Genomic DNA, 19,961 nt, shown 5'->3' with positions numbered 1-19,961 from the left:
TGGGGAAGGGAAGGATTTATACTCCTTGCAGACAGCTGGTCAGTTGCCTTCTTTTGGAGAGTCCTTGAGGCCACCTGGCGGTTCACCTGTGTCCTCAGGGTCACCTGAGGGGTGCAAATGGGTGTGGAGCCTTCTTGGCTGCAGAATGTCTTCTGCCCTGGGTCCCTTCCCTGTTCCCCACCATCCAGTCAGAGCCGAAGAAGCTTCTGGGATGAGAAGTGAAATGTCTTCAAAGAAAAACAAGACAGTCCAATTGCCCCCTGAAAAAAGCAACTTTGGGAGAAGGATGAAAGGGGAAAAGGAGGAGGAGGAGGAGGAGGAAGATGGGAGGGAAAGAATGATAGGAGAGAGAGAAACAGAGAAAGAGAAAAAGAAAGAGAGGGAGGAAGGAAGGAAGGAAGGAAGGAAGGAAGGAAGGAAGGAAGGAAGGAAGGAAGGAAGGAAGGGAGGAAGGTGGTCTGAAATGGTCTAGGGTTTCCTGCTTGAGCAGGGGGTTGGACTAGAAGACCTCCAAGGTCCCTTCCCATTCTGTTATTCCCTGATTCTTGATATTCTGAGCAGCTTGATTTGATCATCCAAGGAATCTTTACTTAAATCTGGGGAGAACCTTATACTCTACAAGGAGTATAAATCCTTCCCTTCCCCACCATCCACTCAGAACCTAAAGAAGCTTCTGGGATGAGAAGCGAAACGTGTTCAAAGAAAAAACAAGACAGTCCAGTTGCCTCCTGAAAAAAGCCCCTTTGGGACCCCCACCCCAATTGCAAAGAGCAAAGGTCAACTGAAGAACTGACTTGGGGGAGCGGGTCTTCAGATCCTCTCCTCCCCAAGGAGGTAGGAAAAACTGAAACTTCAGACTTTGGGGTGCTGGCGTATCCGCAAACTGTCTCTTGTAGCCCTCCAGAAGGTCAAGGCATCAGGCTGTAGCCCCCAGCTTGGGCCACCTGTCCCTTTCTCATGTTCTACCTTCAGGTCCGAGAAGGTGGGGCCCCCTGGGCTGTCACGATGAGAAAGAACAGCTAAACCCCAGCTAAACTCCCTTAAATTCCAAAAAGAAACAATCGGCTGCTTGGGGAAGCGAAAGTAAAAGCTGTATCTCCTCAAGATGCTGCCTCAAGGTCACCCAGCTGGAAAAAGCAGGGGGACGCACCCCAAACAGGGCTTGGACAGACCCGTTAGGAAAGCATCTTTCCCGAACCCAATTGGTTACACTGGGAAGGGGCAACGGGAGACCGTTAAGGGAGGGAAGAATAGAATTCATGGATTTCGGTGCGCGATTCTCAGTTCTGGTTTTGCACTATTACAATACGCTTGATCCCTAATATGTTCTACCTTTCTCAACGAATGGAGGTTAGAGGTTAGACGATGGGGCCCCCTGGGCTGTCACGATGAGAAAGAACAGCTCGACGCCAGCTAAACTCCCTTAAATTCGCAAACACTCACCAAACATGTGTTCTAATTTTGTCTCCATAAACCCGATCACGTTGTCTGCTGCTGGGCACATCTGGAAGGCAAGGGAGGGAGAAAGGAGAGATGGTTGGAAAAGAGCAGCAGATGTGGTTGCAGCTGGACCCCCGGGAGATGGGGACTGGAGGCATCCTCTGAGGCAGATTGATTCATTTTATTTAGAGCAGAATGCAGAATAGCAGACTTGGAAGGGATCTTGGCGGTCTTCTAGTCTGACCCCCCTGCCCAACCAGGAGACCCTACACCATTTCAGACAAATCGTTGTCCAATCTCTTCTTAAAAGCCTCCAGTGTTGGAGCACCCACAGCTTCTGGAGGCAGGTTGTTCCACTGGTTAATCGTTCTGTCAGAAAATTCCTCCTTAGTTCCAGGTCGCTTCTCTCCTGGATTAGTTTCCATCCGTTGCTTCTTGTCCTGCCTTCAGGCGCTTCGGAGGATAGCTTGACTCCCTCTTGTTTGGGGCAGTCCCTGAGATACTGGAAGGCTGCTATCCTGTCCCCCCTTGTCCTTCTCTTCGTTAAACTAGACATACCCAATTCTCGCAACCGTTCCTTCTATGTTTTAGCCTCTAGTCCCCTAATCATCTTTTTTGCTCTTCTCTGTACTCTTTCTATGTTATACGATATTTTATTGAGTTTTAAAAGGTTGGGGGGTGGGGTCACTATAGGTATTGGGGTTCAGGGTAGGGTTCAGGGTTGGGATTGGGATAGGGTGGGTACAACAGTGGAGTTGCCCCCACTAACATTTCCAAGCTTTAACAAGCGAACTATTATCTGACTACATATGTTCAGTTAACAGTAATTGGTATAATAGTAAGTGACTATAGTACATAAGAAAAACAGTAATCATAAAAAATATTGATTAATCAATACATATCATTCATCTTATTAAGTATCATAATCATTTCTTGCTAGTTTGTTTTGCTAACCATTGGTAAAGATTTTTCCATGTTTTAAAGTAAACCAGGGGTAGTCAACCTTGGCTCTTTTATGACTCGTGGACTTCAACTCCCAGAATTCCTGAGCCAGCTAAGGAATTCTGGGAATTGAAGTCCACGAGTCATAAAAGAGCCAAGGTTGACTAGCCCTGAAGTAAACTGTGTCCTTTTTAATTTCTAAAGTTAGTCTGTCCATTTCTGCACATTCTAAAATTTTCCTAATTATAATTTGATCAGATGGTATATTTTCATTTTTCCAATATTGGGCAAATGCTATTCTCGCTGCTGTCAGTATATGTCATATTCAATAGTCATTCTCTTTCCCATATTTCTCTCCTAATATTCCTAACAAAAACAATTCTGGTTTGAATTCTACCTGTATTTTGGTCATCTTTTCCAACCAGGTGTGAATCTTAAACCAAAATTTCTTCGCACTAGGACATACCCACCAGATATGACAATATGTACCTGGCTTTTGTACTCTTTCTAGAGTCTCCACATCTTTTTTACATCGTGGTGACCGAAACTGGATGCCGTATTCCAAGTGTGGCCTCACCAAGGCCTTGTAAAGTGGTACTAACACTTCACGCAATCTTAACAATATTTACTGGATAGAACCTGGAGTTGCCTCTGCTGGCCAACCTAATGGGGCAGGTAGAGTCCAGGGGAGGAAAACGGTCCTTCAAATACCTTGACCCCCAACCCCATCCTTCATGACTCCATAATCTCAAAGCCCCAAAACTTACCATGCCAGGCAAGAGTTTCCCAAGTGTAGTATTCAAAAATTTATTCACTACTTTTGGAATCATGCTGAAAGAGAAGAGAAGCAGAGATCAGCAAAGTAATTCATATGGGGGCTATCAATCTGCAGTGCTTTCCATTTTTTTTAAGGTCAAGAATCTCTGCTTTAGTTTTGTCTCATTTGTCTCAAAGGCCATTGAGCATTCATGATGGATGGATGGATGGATGGATGTATTTATGGATGGATGGTTGGATAAAGGGATGGATAAAAGAATGGAGGGAAGAAGGATGGGATGGAGGGGTGGAAAGATGGAGAGATGGAGGGATGAGGAAGGATGGAGATATGGAGGCAATTGGACTTTCTCATTTTTCTTTGAAGACATTTCCCTTCTCATCCAAGAAGCTTCTTCAGCTCTGACTGGGGGATGGGGAATGGGAGGATTTATACTCCTGGCAGACAGCTGGTCAGTTGCCTTCTTTCAGAGAGTCGTTGAGGCCACTTGGAACCTTATCTGTATTTGCACCACTCAGGTGACCCTGAGGACATAGACAAGCCTCCAGGTGGCCTCAACGACTCTCTAAAAGAAGGCAAATGACTAGCTGTCTGCAAGGAGTATAAGTCCTTCTATTCTCCACCATCTGGACAGAACTGAAGAAGCTTCTGGGATGAGAAGCGAAACGTCTTCAAAGAAAAACAAGACAGTCCAGATGCCTTTTGAAAAAACCTTATTTACTGACCAACCTGCCTACTTAAGTTGTCAAGACTTTTCTTTCTTATCAGGAGCAACCATCAAAATCTCATTGAAGTAGCTACATCAACTTACGAACTCTGGGAGGATGGAGTGAACCGGGGCAAGAGGCTATTGTTAGGGAAAGTGTGGGCTACAATTGAGCATTTTGTGCAGTTATCGTCTTGCCCTGTGTTGTGTCTAGTCCTTGGAAAACAAAGGATCTTCACACAAACATCCGGGGACAAGAACTGTTTTTCTTCCCTGTGCCTGTGAGGGTGCCTCTCTTACACATCCCCTATTTCAATACGTATTCACAACAAAAGGTGCATTTTTAAATATTTGTACTGAGGCGCCCATGCAGTTCAAAACTGCGTTGCAACCTTGGGGGAGATGAAATTTGTTAGGGAGCTCTTGCTCCATCCTCAGATTAACGCAGGAGGTGGAACCCCTTAGAATTCAACAGGTCAGGCAAAAGTTGGCTTCTGTTGGAATGAAATCAAGGGGTGGGCCATCTCCAAGTCCAGCTCTTTGTAGCCCCTCACCCAAATGCTGTGCAGACTGCTGTCTAAAGTCCAGGCCTGTCAGAAAGAAAGAAAGAAAGAAAGAAAGAAAGAAAGAAAGAAAGAAAGAAAGAAAGAAAGAAAGAAAGAAAGAAAGAAAGAAAGAAAGAAGAGGAGGAGGAGGAGGAGGAGGAGGAGGAGGAGGAGAATCCCACTCCCTCCCTTAGAGCTATTCTGCCTATCATGAAAGTCCTGCTTTTGGATCTACGTGGACATTGGACACTAATGGAAGAATCAGATTTTCAAGAACGGGGAATCAAGATGAGGAGAACCAGACCACCTTGTGGAGAACCAAAGGGTGGAGACCCTTGTCCCTCAGGCTCCCCAGAGGTCCCTGCCACCCTAGTTCTTCACTTTGGCGACGGTTCCCGAGCTACATCTCGCCCATCCTCTCTCCATATCCTTTGAGCTCTTTTGTTTCTAACTGGGAGACCTCTGAACCCTCGGCCGTCTCCCACAAACTAACTGCCCCCGCCCAAAAAAACTCAAATTGGTCCTTCCCCTTCCTGACACATCTTGTGACCTCACTTGCTGGGAAGGTTGGTTTTGTAGGCCAAAAGACGCACTTCACAGCTGGTTTTCTCCATCCCGATGTGCTTGGTGGGGTGTTTGGTCACCTTAATCACGATGTCCATTTTGGATTTCAGAGTGATCTCCATTTTTCCGCCGATAAAGCTGCACAAAACACAAAAGAGTCAGTCTAACAGAGGTCCCAGGTCCAATACACAAGAGGTCCAATGCCCAGGTTTTCACATTGACCCTTTGATTTCAGAAAGAACCGGCATCATCGTACTCAAGGTCACGTGAAGTATTAATACCACTTTACAAGGCCTTGGTAAGGCCACACTTGGAATACGGCATCCAGTTTTGGTCACCACGATGTAAAAAAGATGTTGAGACTCTAGGAAGAGTACAGAGAAGAGCAACAAAGATGATTAGGGGACTGGAGGCTAAAACATATAAGGAACGGTTGCTGGAATTGGGTATGTCTAGTTTAAGGAAGAGAAGGACCAGGGGGGACATGATAGCAGCCTTCCAGTGTCTCAGGGGCTGCCCCAAAGAAGAGGGAGTCAAGATATTCTCCAAAGCGCCTGAAGGCAGGACAAGAAGCAATGGATAGAAACTAATCAAGGAGAGAAGCAATCTGGAACTAAGGAGAAACTTCCTGACGGTGAGAACAATTAACCAGTGGAACAACCTGCCTCTAGAAGCAATAAATGCTCCAACACTGGAAGTTTTTAAGAAGAGACTGGACAGCCATTTGTCCGAAATGGTATAGGGTTTCCTGCCTGAGCAGGGGGGTTGGACTAGATGATCTCCAAGGTCCCTTCCATCATCATCATCATCATCATCATCATCATCATCATTATTATTATTATTATTATTATTATTATTATTATTATTATTATTATTATTATTATAAGCTTTAACTTGAACTCTATATTGTTTCACAACACAGACGTATTTTTTGCAATTTGCCGAGTTTTGTGCAATATGAAATTGCAAAGTAGGTAGTTTTGTGTATATTTGCAACATCGGGGACTGAAAGTAGCAGATGGATAGAGGTTTCAGATGTACATGGGTGTATGTGGAAACTGCTGATCAGCACAAAAGAACAAGGAACTGATTTTGCAAGATGATGACTATCTGTGGGTGGTCGTGAGAAGAAAGGTATAAAAATGTTAGTTTAAGTGTAGCTTAGGGCCATTGGCCTACAGCAGTCCTTTTGGAATCTGCTATGCCACATGGTCCTCATTGCAATGGGTTGTTAACGTAAGTGATATTGTGTTATTATGCTTGCTATGTTCCAAATCATTAGCAAAATAAACCTCTGAATCTTAAAGTAAGAAAGATTGTTTTGTGTTGCTGTCTCTTGTCTTTTCCATTGGGTTTTTCCACGACAATATGGAGGGTGGTGAGGACAGCCAAGAACATCATAGGCAGCTCACTTCCTGTGACTCAGGATGCTGCTTATATGTGCTTAGAACTCAGAGCATTATTAGAGACTCCCACACATCCCCACTTCACAGTTTGTTTCTATTGCTCCCTTCTGGGAGGAGGTTTAGAAGTATTTATAGCAGGACTACCTGATTCTGTAACAGCTTTGTTCCCTATGCCAGCGGTCCCCAAGCTTTCTGGCACCAGGGACTGGTTTTGTGGAAGACAATTTTTCCATGGGCCAGGGTGGGGGGGGGATGGTTTCACGTGCAATCAAGACCCCACGCATGTGCAGATAAAGCTTTACTCAGTCACCCGCTGCTTGTGTGGACCGGTTCCCAACAAGCTGCAGTCCATGGCCCAGAGAATGGGGACCCCTGCCCTAAGCCATCCATCTGGTAAACTTGCAAGATTCGTTTTTCTTGCCATGCACATGTATACGTAACCTGAACTAGACTGTTTTGTTTCTCTGTGTCATATAATATATGTGGGTATATGCATAAGTCTGTATTTATTTATTTATTTATTTATTTATTTATGTCATATTTATGTAGAGTATAGTGGAGGTGGGGACCCTTTGAGAGCTGAATGCAATGAAATTTCACTTCAATGTATCTGATTATTCCATATTTTCTATTCTATTCTATTCTATTCCATTCCATTCCATTCCATTCCATATTTTCTGTTCTGTTCTGTTCTGTTCTGTTCTACAATCTGTCTATTCTATTCTGTTCCATTCCATTCCGTTCCATTCCATTCTGCTCCATTCCATTCCATTCTATTCTATTCTATTCCATTCCATATTTTCTGTTCTGTTCTGTTGTATTCTACAATCTGTTCTATTCTGTTCCGTTCCATTCTATTCTATTCTATTCTATTCTATTCTATTCTATTCTATTCTAATCCATTCCATTCCATTCTATTCCATTCCATATTTTCTGTTCTGTTCTGTTCTATTCTACAATCTGTCTATTCTATTCTGTTCCATTCCATTCCATTCTATTCTATATTTCTATTCTATTCTGTTCTTTTCTTTTCTGTTCTAAACAGTATATCTCCTTATGTTCTAGACAGGATTCTCCATTCAGTCGGTTAGTAATAGTAGTAAAGTTGGAAGGGACCTTGGAGGTCATCTAGTCCAACCCCCTGCTCAGGCAGGAAACCCTACACCATTTCGGAAAAATGGCTGTCCAGTCTCTTCTTAAAAACTTCCAGTGTTGGAGCATTTTCTGCTTCTGGAGGCAGGCTGTTCCACTGATTAATTGTTCTCACTGTCAGGAAGTTTCTCCTTAGTTCTAGGTTGCTTCTCTCCTTGATTAGTTTCCACCCGTTGCTTCTTGTCCTGCCTTCAGGTGCTCTGGAAAATAGCTTAATTCCCTCTTCTTTATGGCAGCCCCTGAGATATTGGAATACTGCTATCATGTTCCCCCTTGTCCTTCTCTTCATTAAACTAGACATACCCAATTCTAGCAACCGTTCTTTATATGTTTTAGCCTCCAGTCCCCTAATCATCTTTGTTGCTCTTCTCTGTACTCTTTCTAGAGTCTCAACATCTTTTTTACATCGTGGGGACCAAAACTGGATGCAGTATTCCAAGTGTGGCCTTACCAAGGCATTGAAGAGTGGTATTAATACTTCACGTGATCTTGATTCTATCCCTCTGTTAATGCAGCCTAGCACTGTGTTGGCATTTTTGGCAGCTGCAGCACACTGCTGGCTCATATTTAAGTGATTGTCTACTAGGACTCCGAGGTCCCTCTCACAGTTAATACTATTGAGCATGGTGCCACCTATGCTGTACTTGTGCATTTGGTTTTTCTTGCCTAAATGTAGAACCTTGCTTTTTTCACCATTGAATTTCATTTTGTTAGTTAGTGCCCAGTGTTCAAGTCTGTCCAGATCCGTCTGTATCTGAAGCCTGTCTTCTGGAGTGTTGGCTATTCCTGCCAGCTTGGTGTCGTCTGCAAATTTGATGAGTTCCCCATCTATCCCTTCATCCAAATCGTTGATGAAGATGTTGAAGAGCCCTGGGCCCAGAACAGAGCCCTGGGGCACCCCACTACACACTTCCCTCCATATAGTTGAATAAGTCCCCAAAACATTGTGGGCCACCTCCACCTTCCAGTCCCTTGACCATGAACAAAAGCAGCTTCTCACTCACCTTTTCCCAGCAACTGTGAGGGTAATAATCACGGATGTCTGCATTTGCTTGGGTGGAATTAACTTTGTGCAAATTTCAGGGGGTCTGAAATCTTTAAGTTTCATCCTAGGAATTAAAGAATAATAGCATGAAGAATAGCAGAGGAAAGCATTATCTGAGGATGGGGAGAACCGGGTGAGGACCTGGTGAGATGCTGAGAAGTTGAGGGTGAAGGTTCGTTCTTCCAGCTTGTGGGTTGGTTTTGTTACAAGACTGGGCAAGGCCTTCAGCAGAGTTGAACTTGTTACCCAGCCTAGTAAGGAAACGTTCAGAGAACAACCCACAATTTCAGAGAATGATCCTTCACCCTCATCCTACACCGGAGCTACAGATATCCACCACAACTGCATTGGCCTGCATGCTTACGGTCTACAAGTACTAGCACTAAGAGTTGTGTGCAAATCCGCAGGGAAGATGATAGACTTGTGTACGGTACTTGTACACAGGACTTGTGTCCAGGGACTAGTCCTAAGTACTCTGAGTTTTGTACAAGTTCTCCAGAAGATCCTCAACCCAATGAAATCTGTCTTTGGGTTCTCTGAGCTGTGTTTTAATGCTACTCCTATGGCTAACTTTCTAATCAAAAGATGCTCAGGGAAATAAGATCCTGAGTTTGTCCTGGTCCTCAGGGTCCTTTGAGGCGGTCACTAATCCAATTCCTTTGTGGATGGACTGTCATCTATAGTGTGTAGAATACAGACTATCAGAGATGGAAAGGACCTCGGAGATCTTCTACTCCCACCCTCTGTCCGAGGCAGGAGACCTCATAAGATCCTGACAAATAGCTGTCCAGACAGGATTAAATCCAAGATTAAACCTTCCCAAGGGCTGCCCCAAAGAAGAGGGAGTCAAGCTATTCTCCGAAGCACCTGAAGGCAGGACAAGAAGCAATGGATGGAAACTAACCAAGGAGAGAAGCAACCTGGAATTAAGGAGAAACTTCCTGACAGTGAGGACAATTAACCAGTGGAACAACCTGCCTCCAGAAGCTGTGAATGCTCCAACACTGGAAGTTTTTAAGAAGAGACTGGGCAGCCATTTGTCTGAAATGGTCTAGGGCAGGGGTAGGCAAGCTCGGCTCTTTTATGACTTGTGGACTTCAACTCCCAGAATTCCTGAGCCAGCCATGCTGAGGGGAAAGGGAGAAGTTTCCAAGCTGAGCCATGCTGGCTCTGGAATTCTGAGAATTGAAGTCCACAAGTCATAAAAGGGCCAAGTTTGAAGAGCCCTGGTTTAAATATTTTTTTCCTCATGGTCACATGGTCAAAATTCAGGCATTTGGGCAGGAGTAGGCAACCTTGGCTCTTTTATGACTCGTGGACTTCAACTCCCAGAATTCCTGAGCCTGCCATGCTGAGGGGACAGGGAGAGGTTTCCAAGCTGAGCCATGATGGCCCAGGAATTCTGGGAGTTAGTCCACAGGCCATGAAGGGGCCATAGTTCCCCCATGCTGGCTCAGGAATTCTGGGAATTGAAGTCAAAGAGTCATGAGGGGGCCATAGTTCCCCCATGCTGGCTCAGGAATTCTGGGAGTTGAAGTCCACCAGTCATAAAAGAGGCAAGGTTGCCTACCCCTGGTATAGGATTTCCTGCCTGAGCAGGGGGTTGGACTAGATGACCTCCAAGGTCCCTTCCAACTTTATTATTATTATTATTATTGTTATTATTGTTGTTGTTGTTGTTGTTCATTCCGCTGCTGTAGACTTTGGCATTCTGAGTAGGAACCAAGGTCTTGCCCTACCTCCAGATCTGTTGGGTCTTCAACTATTGGCTGGAAAATTGGGGGGGGGAATTTTCACACCCCAGGAAGCCTGCTGGGGTCAAACATCTGGCTCCTCCTTGACTACCACGGAGGAAATGAATGGACTCACCCTTTGAGGCCTTTGAGTGCCTTATTCTTGGTTGCCATGGTCGCCATCCCATCCAAAATCTTCTTGTCTGTCATGGCCATCTGGATGACTAGAACACAGAGCCACAAAGAAGCGACGGCCAACGCAAGTCGTGAGACTTTGTACCAGGAGGAGGAGGAGGAGGAGGCCCACCCCAGCACTAGAGGGAGGGCACCCCCATCTCCCCTCACAGCTCCTGGAGCCCTTCCCCACCCAGCCCCACCAGCCCCACCACCGCTGAAAGCAAAGAGACTCTCCTATTTACAGCCCTGGTGGTGCAGTGGTCAGAATGCAGCATTGTGGGCTGACTCTGCCCAACTGCCAGTAGTTCGATCCTGACCGGTTCAAGGTTGACTCAGCCTTCTGTCCTTTTGAGGTCGGCAAAATGAGAAGCCAGTTTGTTGGGGGCAACAGGCTGACTCTGTAAACCGCTCAGAGAGGGCTGTAAAGCGTTATGAAGCGGTATATGTCGAAATGCTATTGCTATTGCTGTCTTCTGCTAGGGGGAAAGAGAATTAAAAAAATTTACACGGAGGTGTAAATAAATGTATGGTGTAATAAAACTATTAGAAGGAAGGAAGGAAGGAAGGAAGGAAGGAAGGAAGGAAGGAAGGAAGGAAGGAAGGAAGGAAGGAAGGAAGGAAGGAAGGAAGGAAAAAGGGAAAGGAAGGAAGGAAGGGAATGAGAAGAGAAGGGAATGAGAAGAGAAGGGAATGAGAAGAAGGAAGGAAGGAAGGAAGGAACAAAAAAGGGAAAGGAAGGAAGGAAGGAAATGAGAAGAGAAGGGAATGAGAAGAGAAGGGAATGAGAAGAAGGAAGGAAGGAAGGAAGGAACAAAAAAGGGAAAGGAAGGAAGGAAATGAGAAGAGAAGGGAATGAGAAGGAAGGAAGGAAGGAAGGAAGGAAGGAAGGAAGGAAGGAAGGAAGGAAGGAAGGAAGGAAGGAAGGAAGGAAGGAAGGGAAAGGAAGGAAGGAAGGGAATGAGAAGAGAAGGGAATGAGAAGAGAAGGGAATGAGAAGAAGGAAGGAAGGAAGGAAGGAACAAAAAAGGGAAAGGAAGGAAGGAAGGAAATGAGAAGAGAAGGGAATGAGAAGAGAAGGGAATGAGAAGAAGGAAGGAAGGAAGGAAGGAACAAAAAAGGGAAAGGAAGGAAGGAAATGAGAAGAGAAGGGAATGAGAAGAGAAGGGAATGAGAAGAAGGAAGGAAGGAAGGAAGGAAGGAAGGAAGGAAGGAAGGAAGGAAGGAAGGAAGGAAGGAAGGAAGGAACAAAAAAGGGAAAGGAAGGAAGGAAATGAGAAGAGAAGGGAATGAGAAGAAGGAAGGAAGGAAGGAACAAAAAAGGGAAAGGAAGAAAGGAAGGAAATGAGAAGAGAAGGGAATGAGAAGAAGGGAATGAGAAGGGAATGAAAAGAAAAGCAAATGAGAAGAAGGAAGGAAGGAAGGAAGGAAGGAAGGAAGGAAGGAAGGAAGGAAGGAAGGAAGGAAGGAAGGAAAGAAAGAAAGAAAGTTCCTCTGTGTGCATCTATGTACAACTAAACTGCTTTTGTTTGCCTTTTGTGTAACCTTTAACTGGACAAAATAGTTTACCATAGGTCATTTTTTTAAAAAATTAAGGCACCCCAAATGAGCTAACGTACAAAATGTATCCAAAGTCTGTGTCCACCTACAACTTTTGTGGGATCAAAATTTGGCCAATTTTATCCAACATTTAATGACAAATGTGACCATAAAGCCGTTGCTGACATCAAACAAAATATCACAACACGTTTCCTGTGGTCCACTCCTGATGTTTGCTCCACACGGGCTACTTTCAAGGCAGATCCATCTCTGAATGAATAAGCCAGTCGACACAACTTTACACCGACCTTCTGCTCAAAAAGGAGGCCATTTTACTTACTGCGTGTCATTGTTTTGGGATCAATTTTCAGCTGAGGTCCGTACATCTCTCCTGTGTCAGTATGGACCATCCCGACACAGAAGAAGACCAGCAAGCTGACCCAGGGCCTCTTGAGGGCTAGATCCATGGTGGCTGAGCTCCTTCTAAGCAACAGGCTGGCAGAAAGTCAGAAACAAATCTTTGGCTGTATAAAAGTGGAATAAGAACACCAATATTTAGATTCGGGGGATCAAAGCTGGTGGGAAGAGGGAAAGGGCAACGATTTAGCTTCAAACTAGAGGTCTTCTCCAATCAATAATCACATCATTTCTCACTTTTTGAGAGGGAAGCAATTCTATTCTAATCATTTCCCACGATGGCAGAACTTCAAAGTCTGAAAATGGCTGACATTGGGGTGCCGTAGCCATGGAGAACATGGGTCCCCCCCCTTATACAACTCTTGGAAAGGGCCCCCGACTCGGTTTCTGATCTTCTGATCTTCTGCCGATATTGACCATCCCATCTTCTAGAAGAAGGACAGAGTCAAAGACTTGATGAGCACCTCAACTCAAGGGACAGAGCCCAGAAGGGTCTGATGACTGTCCAGTCAACGTAGGAAAAATAACTGGAGAAAAATGGTTGGACAGAGACCTTTTTCAAACCGCGAGAACTTCAATTTGCAACTCTGCAGAAGAAGACAGGGGTGGCTCCTTCTAAGCCTGCTGGAAGATTTCAGAGTTGCACCCCAGACTCTAGAGCTAAAGATGCAGGAAAATCTGGACGGGAGACTCAACCCCAATCTTACGTGTCCATCAACTTTCTCAGAAGGGACTCCTTCCCCCATCTGGGGTACCTTTGGACCTTCACACAGTTCACTTACATGTCTGGATGGATGGAGCTTCCTCAATGTGCTCAAATCTTTGCCCACTAATCTTCTCTTGGGTTGCCAGTTATATACTTCCCCGTGGATGAAAGAAGCGATTCAGAGCGTTGATAACCATGGAGATGTGATCCAAACTCATCAGGGGAACTTCCAAGATAAACATTTTTCACAGACATCTTGAAATTGAGAGACGTTCTTCAGTGCCAGGTTCATGTGACTCTTCCAGGTGATCTGCTGAACCAGGTGATCTGCTGGAGCAGGTTGGCTGTCCACCCAGAATGAGAGAGAAAAGAAGGACAGCTGGTCTACTCAACATGCTACACCAATGTTTCCCAGTTTTGGCACCTTGGGGAAGGTGCCAAGGTTGGCTGGTGAATTCTGGGAGTTGAAGTAATAATAATAATAATAATAACAACAACAACAACAACAACAGCACCATTGGCATTGACAAATTCGCCATTAGTCAATTGCAAAAGGCGGCCTTACTAGAAACTGCTTCCATCCTGCAATGAGATCTGTAATACCATCAAACATCCATATCTGCCTATCCCAGATCCTTGGGGAAGACGCGATAGGTAGACAAAAAGGCCAAATCCAGTCTGAACATCTGGCTGACTGTGCGATGATTAATAATAATAATAATAATAATAATAATAATAATAATAATAATAATAATGTTGGAAGGGACCTTGGAGGTTATCTAGTCGAACTCCCCCTGCTCAGTGAGGAAACCCTATACCATCTCAGACAACTGGCTGTCCAGTTTCTTTTTAAAAACTTCCAGTGTTGGAGCATTCACCGCTTCTGGAGGCAGGTTGTTCCACTGGTTAATTGTCCTCACTGTCAGGAAGTTTCTCCTTAATTCCAGGTTGCTTCTCTCCTTGATCAGTTTCCATCCGTTGCTTCTTGTCCTGCCTTCAGGCGTTTTAGACAACAGCTTGACTCCCTCTTCTTTGGGGCAGCCCCTGAGATACTGGAAGGCTGCTATCATGCCCCCCCCCCCCGTCCTTCTCTTCATTAAACTAGACATACCCAATTCCAGCAACTGTCCTTATATGTTTTAGCCTCCAGTCCCCTGATCATCTTTGTTGCTCTTCTCTGTACTCTTTCCAGAGTCTCAACATCTTTCTTATATCATAGTGACCAAAACTAGATGCCATGTTCCAAGTGTGGCCTTACCAAGGCCTTGTAAAGTGGTGTTAACACTTCATGTGATCTTGATTCTGTCCCTCTGTTAAAGAAACACAGGCTTGGAATCCTGGCTTGTTCCTGGTAAGCCGGATTCTAAGCATTCTGACATATTCTAGGGAACTTCCCCTCTGAGGGTGCACAATTCCTGGGTTTCTTTCAACTGAGTTGGTCCGAAGGCTACAAAAACAGTTGTTAAGTGGATTTTGCTTCGTTGTATGACCTTTCACGCCACCATTGTTAAGTCAATTATTCAGTTGATAAATGAGTAACGCGGTCATTAATTGAATCCGGCGTCCCCCCCCCCTTGATTTTGCTCTCCGGAAAGTCGCACAAAAGGGGATCACGTGACCCCGGGATGACTCACGTGACGGTCATAAATATGGGTCAGTTGTCAAGTGTCTGAATTTTGATCACGTGACCACGGGGATGCCGCAACGGTCATAAGTGTGAAAAACGGTCCTGAGTTAATTTTTTCAGTGGTACTGTTATCCTCCCTGGTCTCTGCTGACAGGGGTGAGGGGGAGCCTGTGGCCTAAAGGTTAATACAACTGCCTAACATGGAAACTGCCCAGGTTCGAATCCCAGAGGGGTATGATTAGCTGATGAGAGCTAAAGAGCTTGAAATAGCTATACTCGTCTCCCTTTAACTCTTCGTCAGCCACAACATTTTGAATTTAAGGTGTTCACCGTAATGACGTCTGCCTGCAAAAGATGCTCCTAGTGTCAGAGGTTCCGACTAATGAAGCACTTCAAAGAACTTTCAGGCATATTTCCTAAAGTCTTTATTACAGAGCTACAAATTGCCGGTCACCATCATGGACGGTTGGATGCCCGAATCTAACTTCCTCTCTCTGGCATCAAACTTTTCTTGCTAAACCCCTCCCTTATCTTGCAGTCACAAGTCACAATATCCTATTAGTGTGAAGGTCAAAAGTTTACTTCCTCCTTCCCCCCCCCCCCCCCCGGCTTTCTCCCCCCCCACTCTAAGCTATGTATTAACCCAGTAAATACCAGACAGTTTTGCATATTGTCAAAGCAAGAATATGCAGTATTTGCAGCATTGATACCTAGCCTGGAGTGAAACGCAGAACAATGGTGTTGTAACTTCGAACAGTCACTAAACGAGGAATGCCTGTGCCCATTTGACGCAGGCCTTTCCTATCCTCTCTCCAGCTACCTTCTCTTGAATGAGAATACTCGAGGTTTCCTCTTAGCAGGTGCCTGGCAATCCAGCTTAAATTCCATTTTGGCGGATTTTTCACCCTTTTATCTGATTTGGAGGCAGGATTTTGGGATTAGCAAGGATTTAAGAACCCTGAAAAGGGACACGGAAGATGCTTTAATGGCCGGTAATGCAATCCCCCCCCCTCACTAACATCCTCTCTTGGAAGGATAAAAGCCACGCTGTGTGCGAAAGCACCACAACTTCTCAGCATACGATAAGGTGTCAGCTTAATTCCCACTTAACCTTCTCAATCTCAGCCCCTGGAATCTAAGTTGTTTGCGCATCAGCTTTTGACTTACTTCTTCCCAAATGCCTCAAAACAATTTGGGGTGCTTTTGTGACTCTTTAAAGCAGCTGCCTCTTTCTGCAAAAGTGGGGGAGGCGGCTGCTACGGAATGACAGAGATGGAGGGGACCTTGGAGGTCATCTAGTCCAACCCCCTGTTCAGGCAGGAAACCCTACACCATTTCGGCCAAACGGCTGTCCAGTCTCTTCTTAAAAACTTCCAGTGTTGGAGCATTCACCATTTCTGGAGGCAGGTGGTTCCACTGGTTAATTGTTCCAACTGTCAGGAAGTTTCTCCCTAGTTCTAGGTTGCTTCTCTCCTTGATCAGTTTCCATCCGTTGCTCCTTGTCCTGCCTTCTGGTGCCTTGGAGAATAGCTTGACTCCCTCTTCTTTGGGGCAGCCCCTGAGATACTGGAACACTGCTATCATGTCCCCCCTTGTTCTTCTTTTCACTTCTTCTTCTTCTTGTGCCCTATCTGTTATTGGACGTTGGCGATCATGTTGGCAATCCTGTTTTTATCAGCAGCCACACGAAAAAGTGCTGCTGAGTTTTGTTCAAACCGGTCTCTTAGATATTGAAGCTATAGACTGTCCAATTCCCTAAACGATTCAAAATAACAGAGTTGGAAGGGATCTTGGAGGTCATCTAGTCCAGCCCCCTGCTCAGGCAGGAGACCCTATACCATTCCAGGAAAAGTGGCTGTCCAGTCTCTTCTTAAAAACCTCCAGTGATGGAGCACCCACAGCTTCTGAAGGCACGTTGTTCTCACATGGGGTACCTCCATGTAGATGCAGCTCCATTATCTGTTAAGTGTGGTTGGTCACCCAGTTGCAAATCCATCTGGTGGTGATGATGCTATCTAGCCCACATTTTTCTATCTTATCAAGAAGTAAGATGCGGTCAACTTTCATGTCTAAATAGGGTCTCCTGGTGATTGGCCCAAAGTCACCCAGCTGGCTTTCATGCTTAAGGCGGGACTAAAACTCACCATCTCCTGGTGATTGGCTCAAAGTCACCCAGTCAGCTTTCATGCCTAAGGCAGGACTAGAACTCACCGTCTCCTGGTGATTGGCTCAAAGTCACCCAGTCAGGTTTCATGCCTAAGGCGGGACTAGAACTCACCGTCTCCTGGTGATTGGCTCAAAGTCACCCAGTCAGGTTTCATGCCTAAGGCGGGACTAGAACTCACCGTCTCCTGGTGATTGGCTCAAAGGCACCCAGTCAGGTTTCATGCCTAAGGCGGGATTAGAACTCACCCTCTCCTGGTGATTGGCTCAAAGTCACCCAGTCAGCTTTCATGCCTAAGGCGTGACTAGAACTCACCATCTCCTGGTGATTGGCACAAAGTCACCCAGTCAGGTTTCATGTCTAAGGCGGGACTAGAACTCACCGTCTCCTGGTGATTGGCCCAAAATCACCCATCTGGCTTTCATACCTTAAGCAGGACTAGAATTCATCTGCTTTCTAGCCTGAACCACTAGACCAGTGTTTCTCAACCTTGACCATTTTAAGGCATGTGGACTTCAACTCCCAGAATTCCACAGCCAGCATTGCTGGCTGTGGAATTCTGGGAGTTGAAGTCCACATGCCTTAAAATGGTCAAGGTTGAGACACACTGCACTAGACCAATCTGGCTACTGACAGTTTTCATGTTTTCATGTTTCTTCTTGGTTTTTAATCATTGTAAGCCCCTAGAATCAACTCCCAGCAAGATGGGCAGCATATAAATTGAATAAATAAACAAACTGGGATCTCTGCCACCAGCTCACCTGGGCTTGTCTGGGAAGTCCCCCTCCCCGCAGAGAAGGAAATATCTGGGGAATTAAAAATCTAATAATTTTTTTTTTAAAGGCAGAATATTATATTTCCCCAAAGGATGTTAAAGGCAGAAAAACAGGCCCGGTTTTTCTTAACAGCCCCAGGCAGAAACTAGGCAGAAACCAGTTCTGTAGAAATGCAGATATGATAATCCTTTCAGAAAGACTGGAGCCAGGAAGCTTAGAGCTGATGGGATGAGAAAGACAAAGATCCCGAGAATCAACAATCCCTCACGCCCCAAAAAATCCAACACAGGACATAGTCATCATCCCCAGCCTCAGGGAAGCAAAACATGACCTTTAGGATGTAATAGGATTGACCCACCCCCATCAGAATACCAAAAAGGACACTTTCCAAAGCGCCAGAAGGCAGGACAAGAAGCAACGGATGGAAACTAACCAATGAGAGAAGCAACCTGGAACTAAGGAGAAACTTCCTGACAGTGAGGACAATTAACCAGTGGAACAACCTGCCTCCAGAAGCGGTGAATGCTCCAACACTGGAAGTTTTTAAGAAGAGACTGGACAGCCATTTGTCTGAAATGGTATAGGGGTTTCCTGTCTGAGCAGGGAATTAGACTAGATGACCCCCAAGGTCCCTTCCAACTTTATTATTATTGATCATCGCACAGTCAGCCAGATGTTCAGACTGGATTTGGCATTTTGTCTACCTATTGAGTCCTTACCCAGGACCTGGGATAGGCAGATGTGGAGGTATGATGGTATTACAGGTATCGTCGCAAGATGGAAGCAGTTCCTAGTAAGGCCGCCTTTTGCAATTGACTAATAGCGAATTTGTCAATGCCGATGATGGTGTTCAAGTGGTGCTCCAGTTGTTTTGGAATTGCACCCAAGGAGCCTATGACTATTGGTACTACTCTTGCTTGCTTTTGCCACGGTCTTTCTATTTCTATTTGGAGATCTTTGTATTTTGTTATCTTCTCCAGTTCTTTCTCTTCTATTCTGCTGTCTCCAGGCACTGCCACGTCCACTCTCCAGACTTTTTTATCTTTCTTATCGACAGTTGTTAAGTCCGGGGTGTCATGTTGCAGGTGCTTGTTATTATTATTATCATCATTATTATTGTTATTATTGTTGTTGTTGTTGTTGTTATTATGAGGCTGAAAGGGGGGTTGGACTAGAAGACCTCCAAGTTCCCTTCCAACTCTGTTGTGTTATCTCACGAAGAGAAGAAGAAACCTCAACTTTACAGCTCATCTCCCCTTTCTTAGCATCCCTGGTTCTCAAACTGCTAATTTCTGGCTTGAAGGACCCAAACTTCATCCAGCAGGCCTTCATGCCCGGTTCTCAAGGCGCTACTTTCTGACATTAACCTGTGTTTGCTGATCCAACTGACCTGCTTTGAAGATCGTTTGATCAACTTTCAGGCCAGCATCTCTTGTTCATCCACCTCCTGGCGCTGTGGACAGGAGTCGCTCCAGAACCCCACCACGGTCCTGCTGAAACCTCAAGAGACGCAAGTCCAAAGCAAACTCAAGAAATGCAGAAGAGGAAATCGGAATATTTTATTTGAGAAACAGAGGCAGTGCTCCCCTTAAGTCCCTAGTAATCTGCTACTACCGAGAGTAAGACACCCGCAGTGTAGAAGTTTCCCGGGCAAAGAAGGAAAGAGATACCTCAGCCAGCAGAAGCACCAAATCGGTTTTTTTAAGGCGTGAGGCAGTTGTATAAATTTGCTTCCCAATTAGTCACAGCTTGGCGTGATTTACACACACAACACAAAGGAAAAAAATAAATGTGAATTATTAAGAGACATTGAAGGAGGCTGCCTTTATCTTCTCAGCCGGTAGATAAATTTGGCCACTTCGTCCCAAGGCAGTGATTCAAAGGTCGAATGAGCAAAGGGGAGACGTGTCGATCAGGGAGATGGGCACATTTTTCTCTTTTCACAACTTGATTGAACCGAACTGTTTCTTCATTTCCTTTGCCATCTCATCTGGAGTGTAAGGCTCGACGGACTTATACATCGTTATCATGTTCTGCAAATGATAGAAAGGGTCCTCATCACCTCATTCAGAAACTCTACACCAGTGGTTCTCAACCTTTTTAATGCCGCGACCCCCAACCGGTCGTAAGTCGAGGACTATTCAGCCGGTCGTAAGTCAAGGACTACTCAACTGGTGCAGCACCGTTTGCAGAATGGGACTTTGGGCGGGCTCAGCAGGGCAGAGACAGCCTGGACAATTCCTATGGGCT

At 45.2% G+C, this 19,961-nt stretch overlaps 2 protein-coding genes across 2 annotated transcripts in view; both read right to left on the bottom strand.

The window, feature by feature from the left end:
- Positions 1-1,408: 1,408 nt before the first annotated feature.
- LOC120296869 (BPI fold-containing family B member 6-like) lies at positions 1,409-13,369 on the bottom strand. Its single transcript, XM_039318899.1, has 7 exons — positions 13,221-13,369; positions 12,362-12,545; positions 10,445-10,532; positions 8,535-8,639; positions 4,964-5,110; positions 3,150-3,213; positions 1,409-1,504 (listed from the first exon to the last, which is right to left on the bottom strand). Exons 2-7 carry the CDS (start codon positions 12,486-12,488, stop codon positions 1,424-1,426), a joined length of 612 nt encoding a protein of 203 aa, XP_039174833.1. The 5' UTR covers positions 12,489-12,545; positions 13,221-13,369; the 3' UTR covers positions 1,409-1,423.
- A 5,877-nt stretch (positions 13,370-19,246) lies between these two features.
- Positions 19,247-19,961, bottom strand: part of LOC120296868 (BPI fold-containing family B member 6-like) — a 36,900-nt gene continuing 36,185 nt past the window's right edge. The window contains exon 16 of the mRNA XM_039318898.1: positions 19,247-19,744. Coding sequence (XP_039174832.1) covers positions 19,652-19,744 — 93 coding nt within the window. The 3' untranslated portion in view covers positions 19,247-19,651. The remainder of the gene's footprint in view (positions 19,745-19,961) is intronic.

The sequence above is a fragment of the Crotalus tigris genome, unplaced genomic scaffold, assembly GCF_016545835.1.
Source record: "Crotalus tigris isolate CLP2741 ecotype Arizona unplaced genomic scaffold, ASM1654583v1 scf7180000021643.52994198:917841, whole genome shotgun sequence".
In the NCBI taxonomy this organism is placed as follows: Eukaryota; Metazoa; Chordata; class Lepidosauria; order Squamata; family Viperidae; genus Crotalus; species Crotalus tigris.
Note: the sequence above shows the minus strand (reverse complement) of the source record. Positions and strands in the feature narration are given on the sequence as shown.

Coding starts and splice junctions, on each gene's coding strand:
- LOC120296869 (XM_039318899.1), bottom strand. CDS start 12,488: ATGGATCTAGCCCTCAAGAGGCCCTGGGTCAGCTTGCTGGTCTTCTTC. Junction 5,111..8,534: donor CTCACAGTTGCTGGGAAAAG/GTGAGTGAGAAG, acceptor TGTTTTGTGCAG/CTTTATCGGCGGAAAAATGG. Junction 3,214..4,963: donor AAAACCAACCTTCCCAGCAA/GTGAGGTCACAA, acceptor CTTCTCTTTCAG/CATGATTCCAAAAGTAGTGA.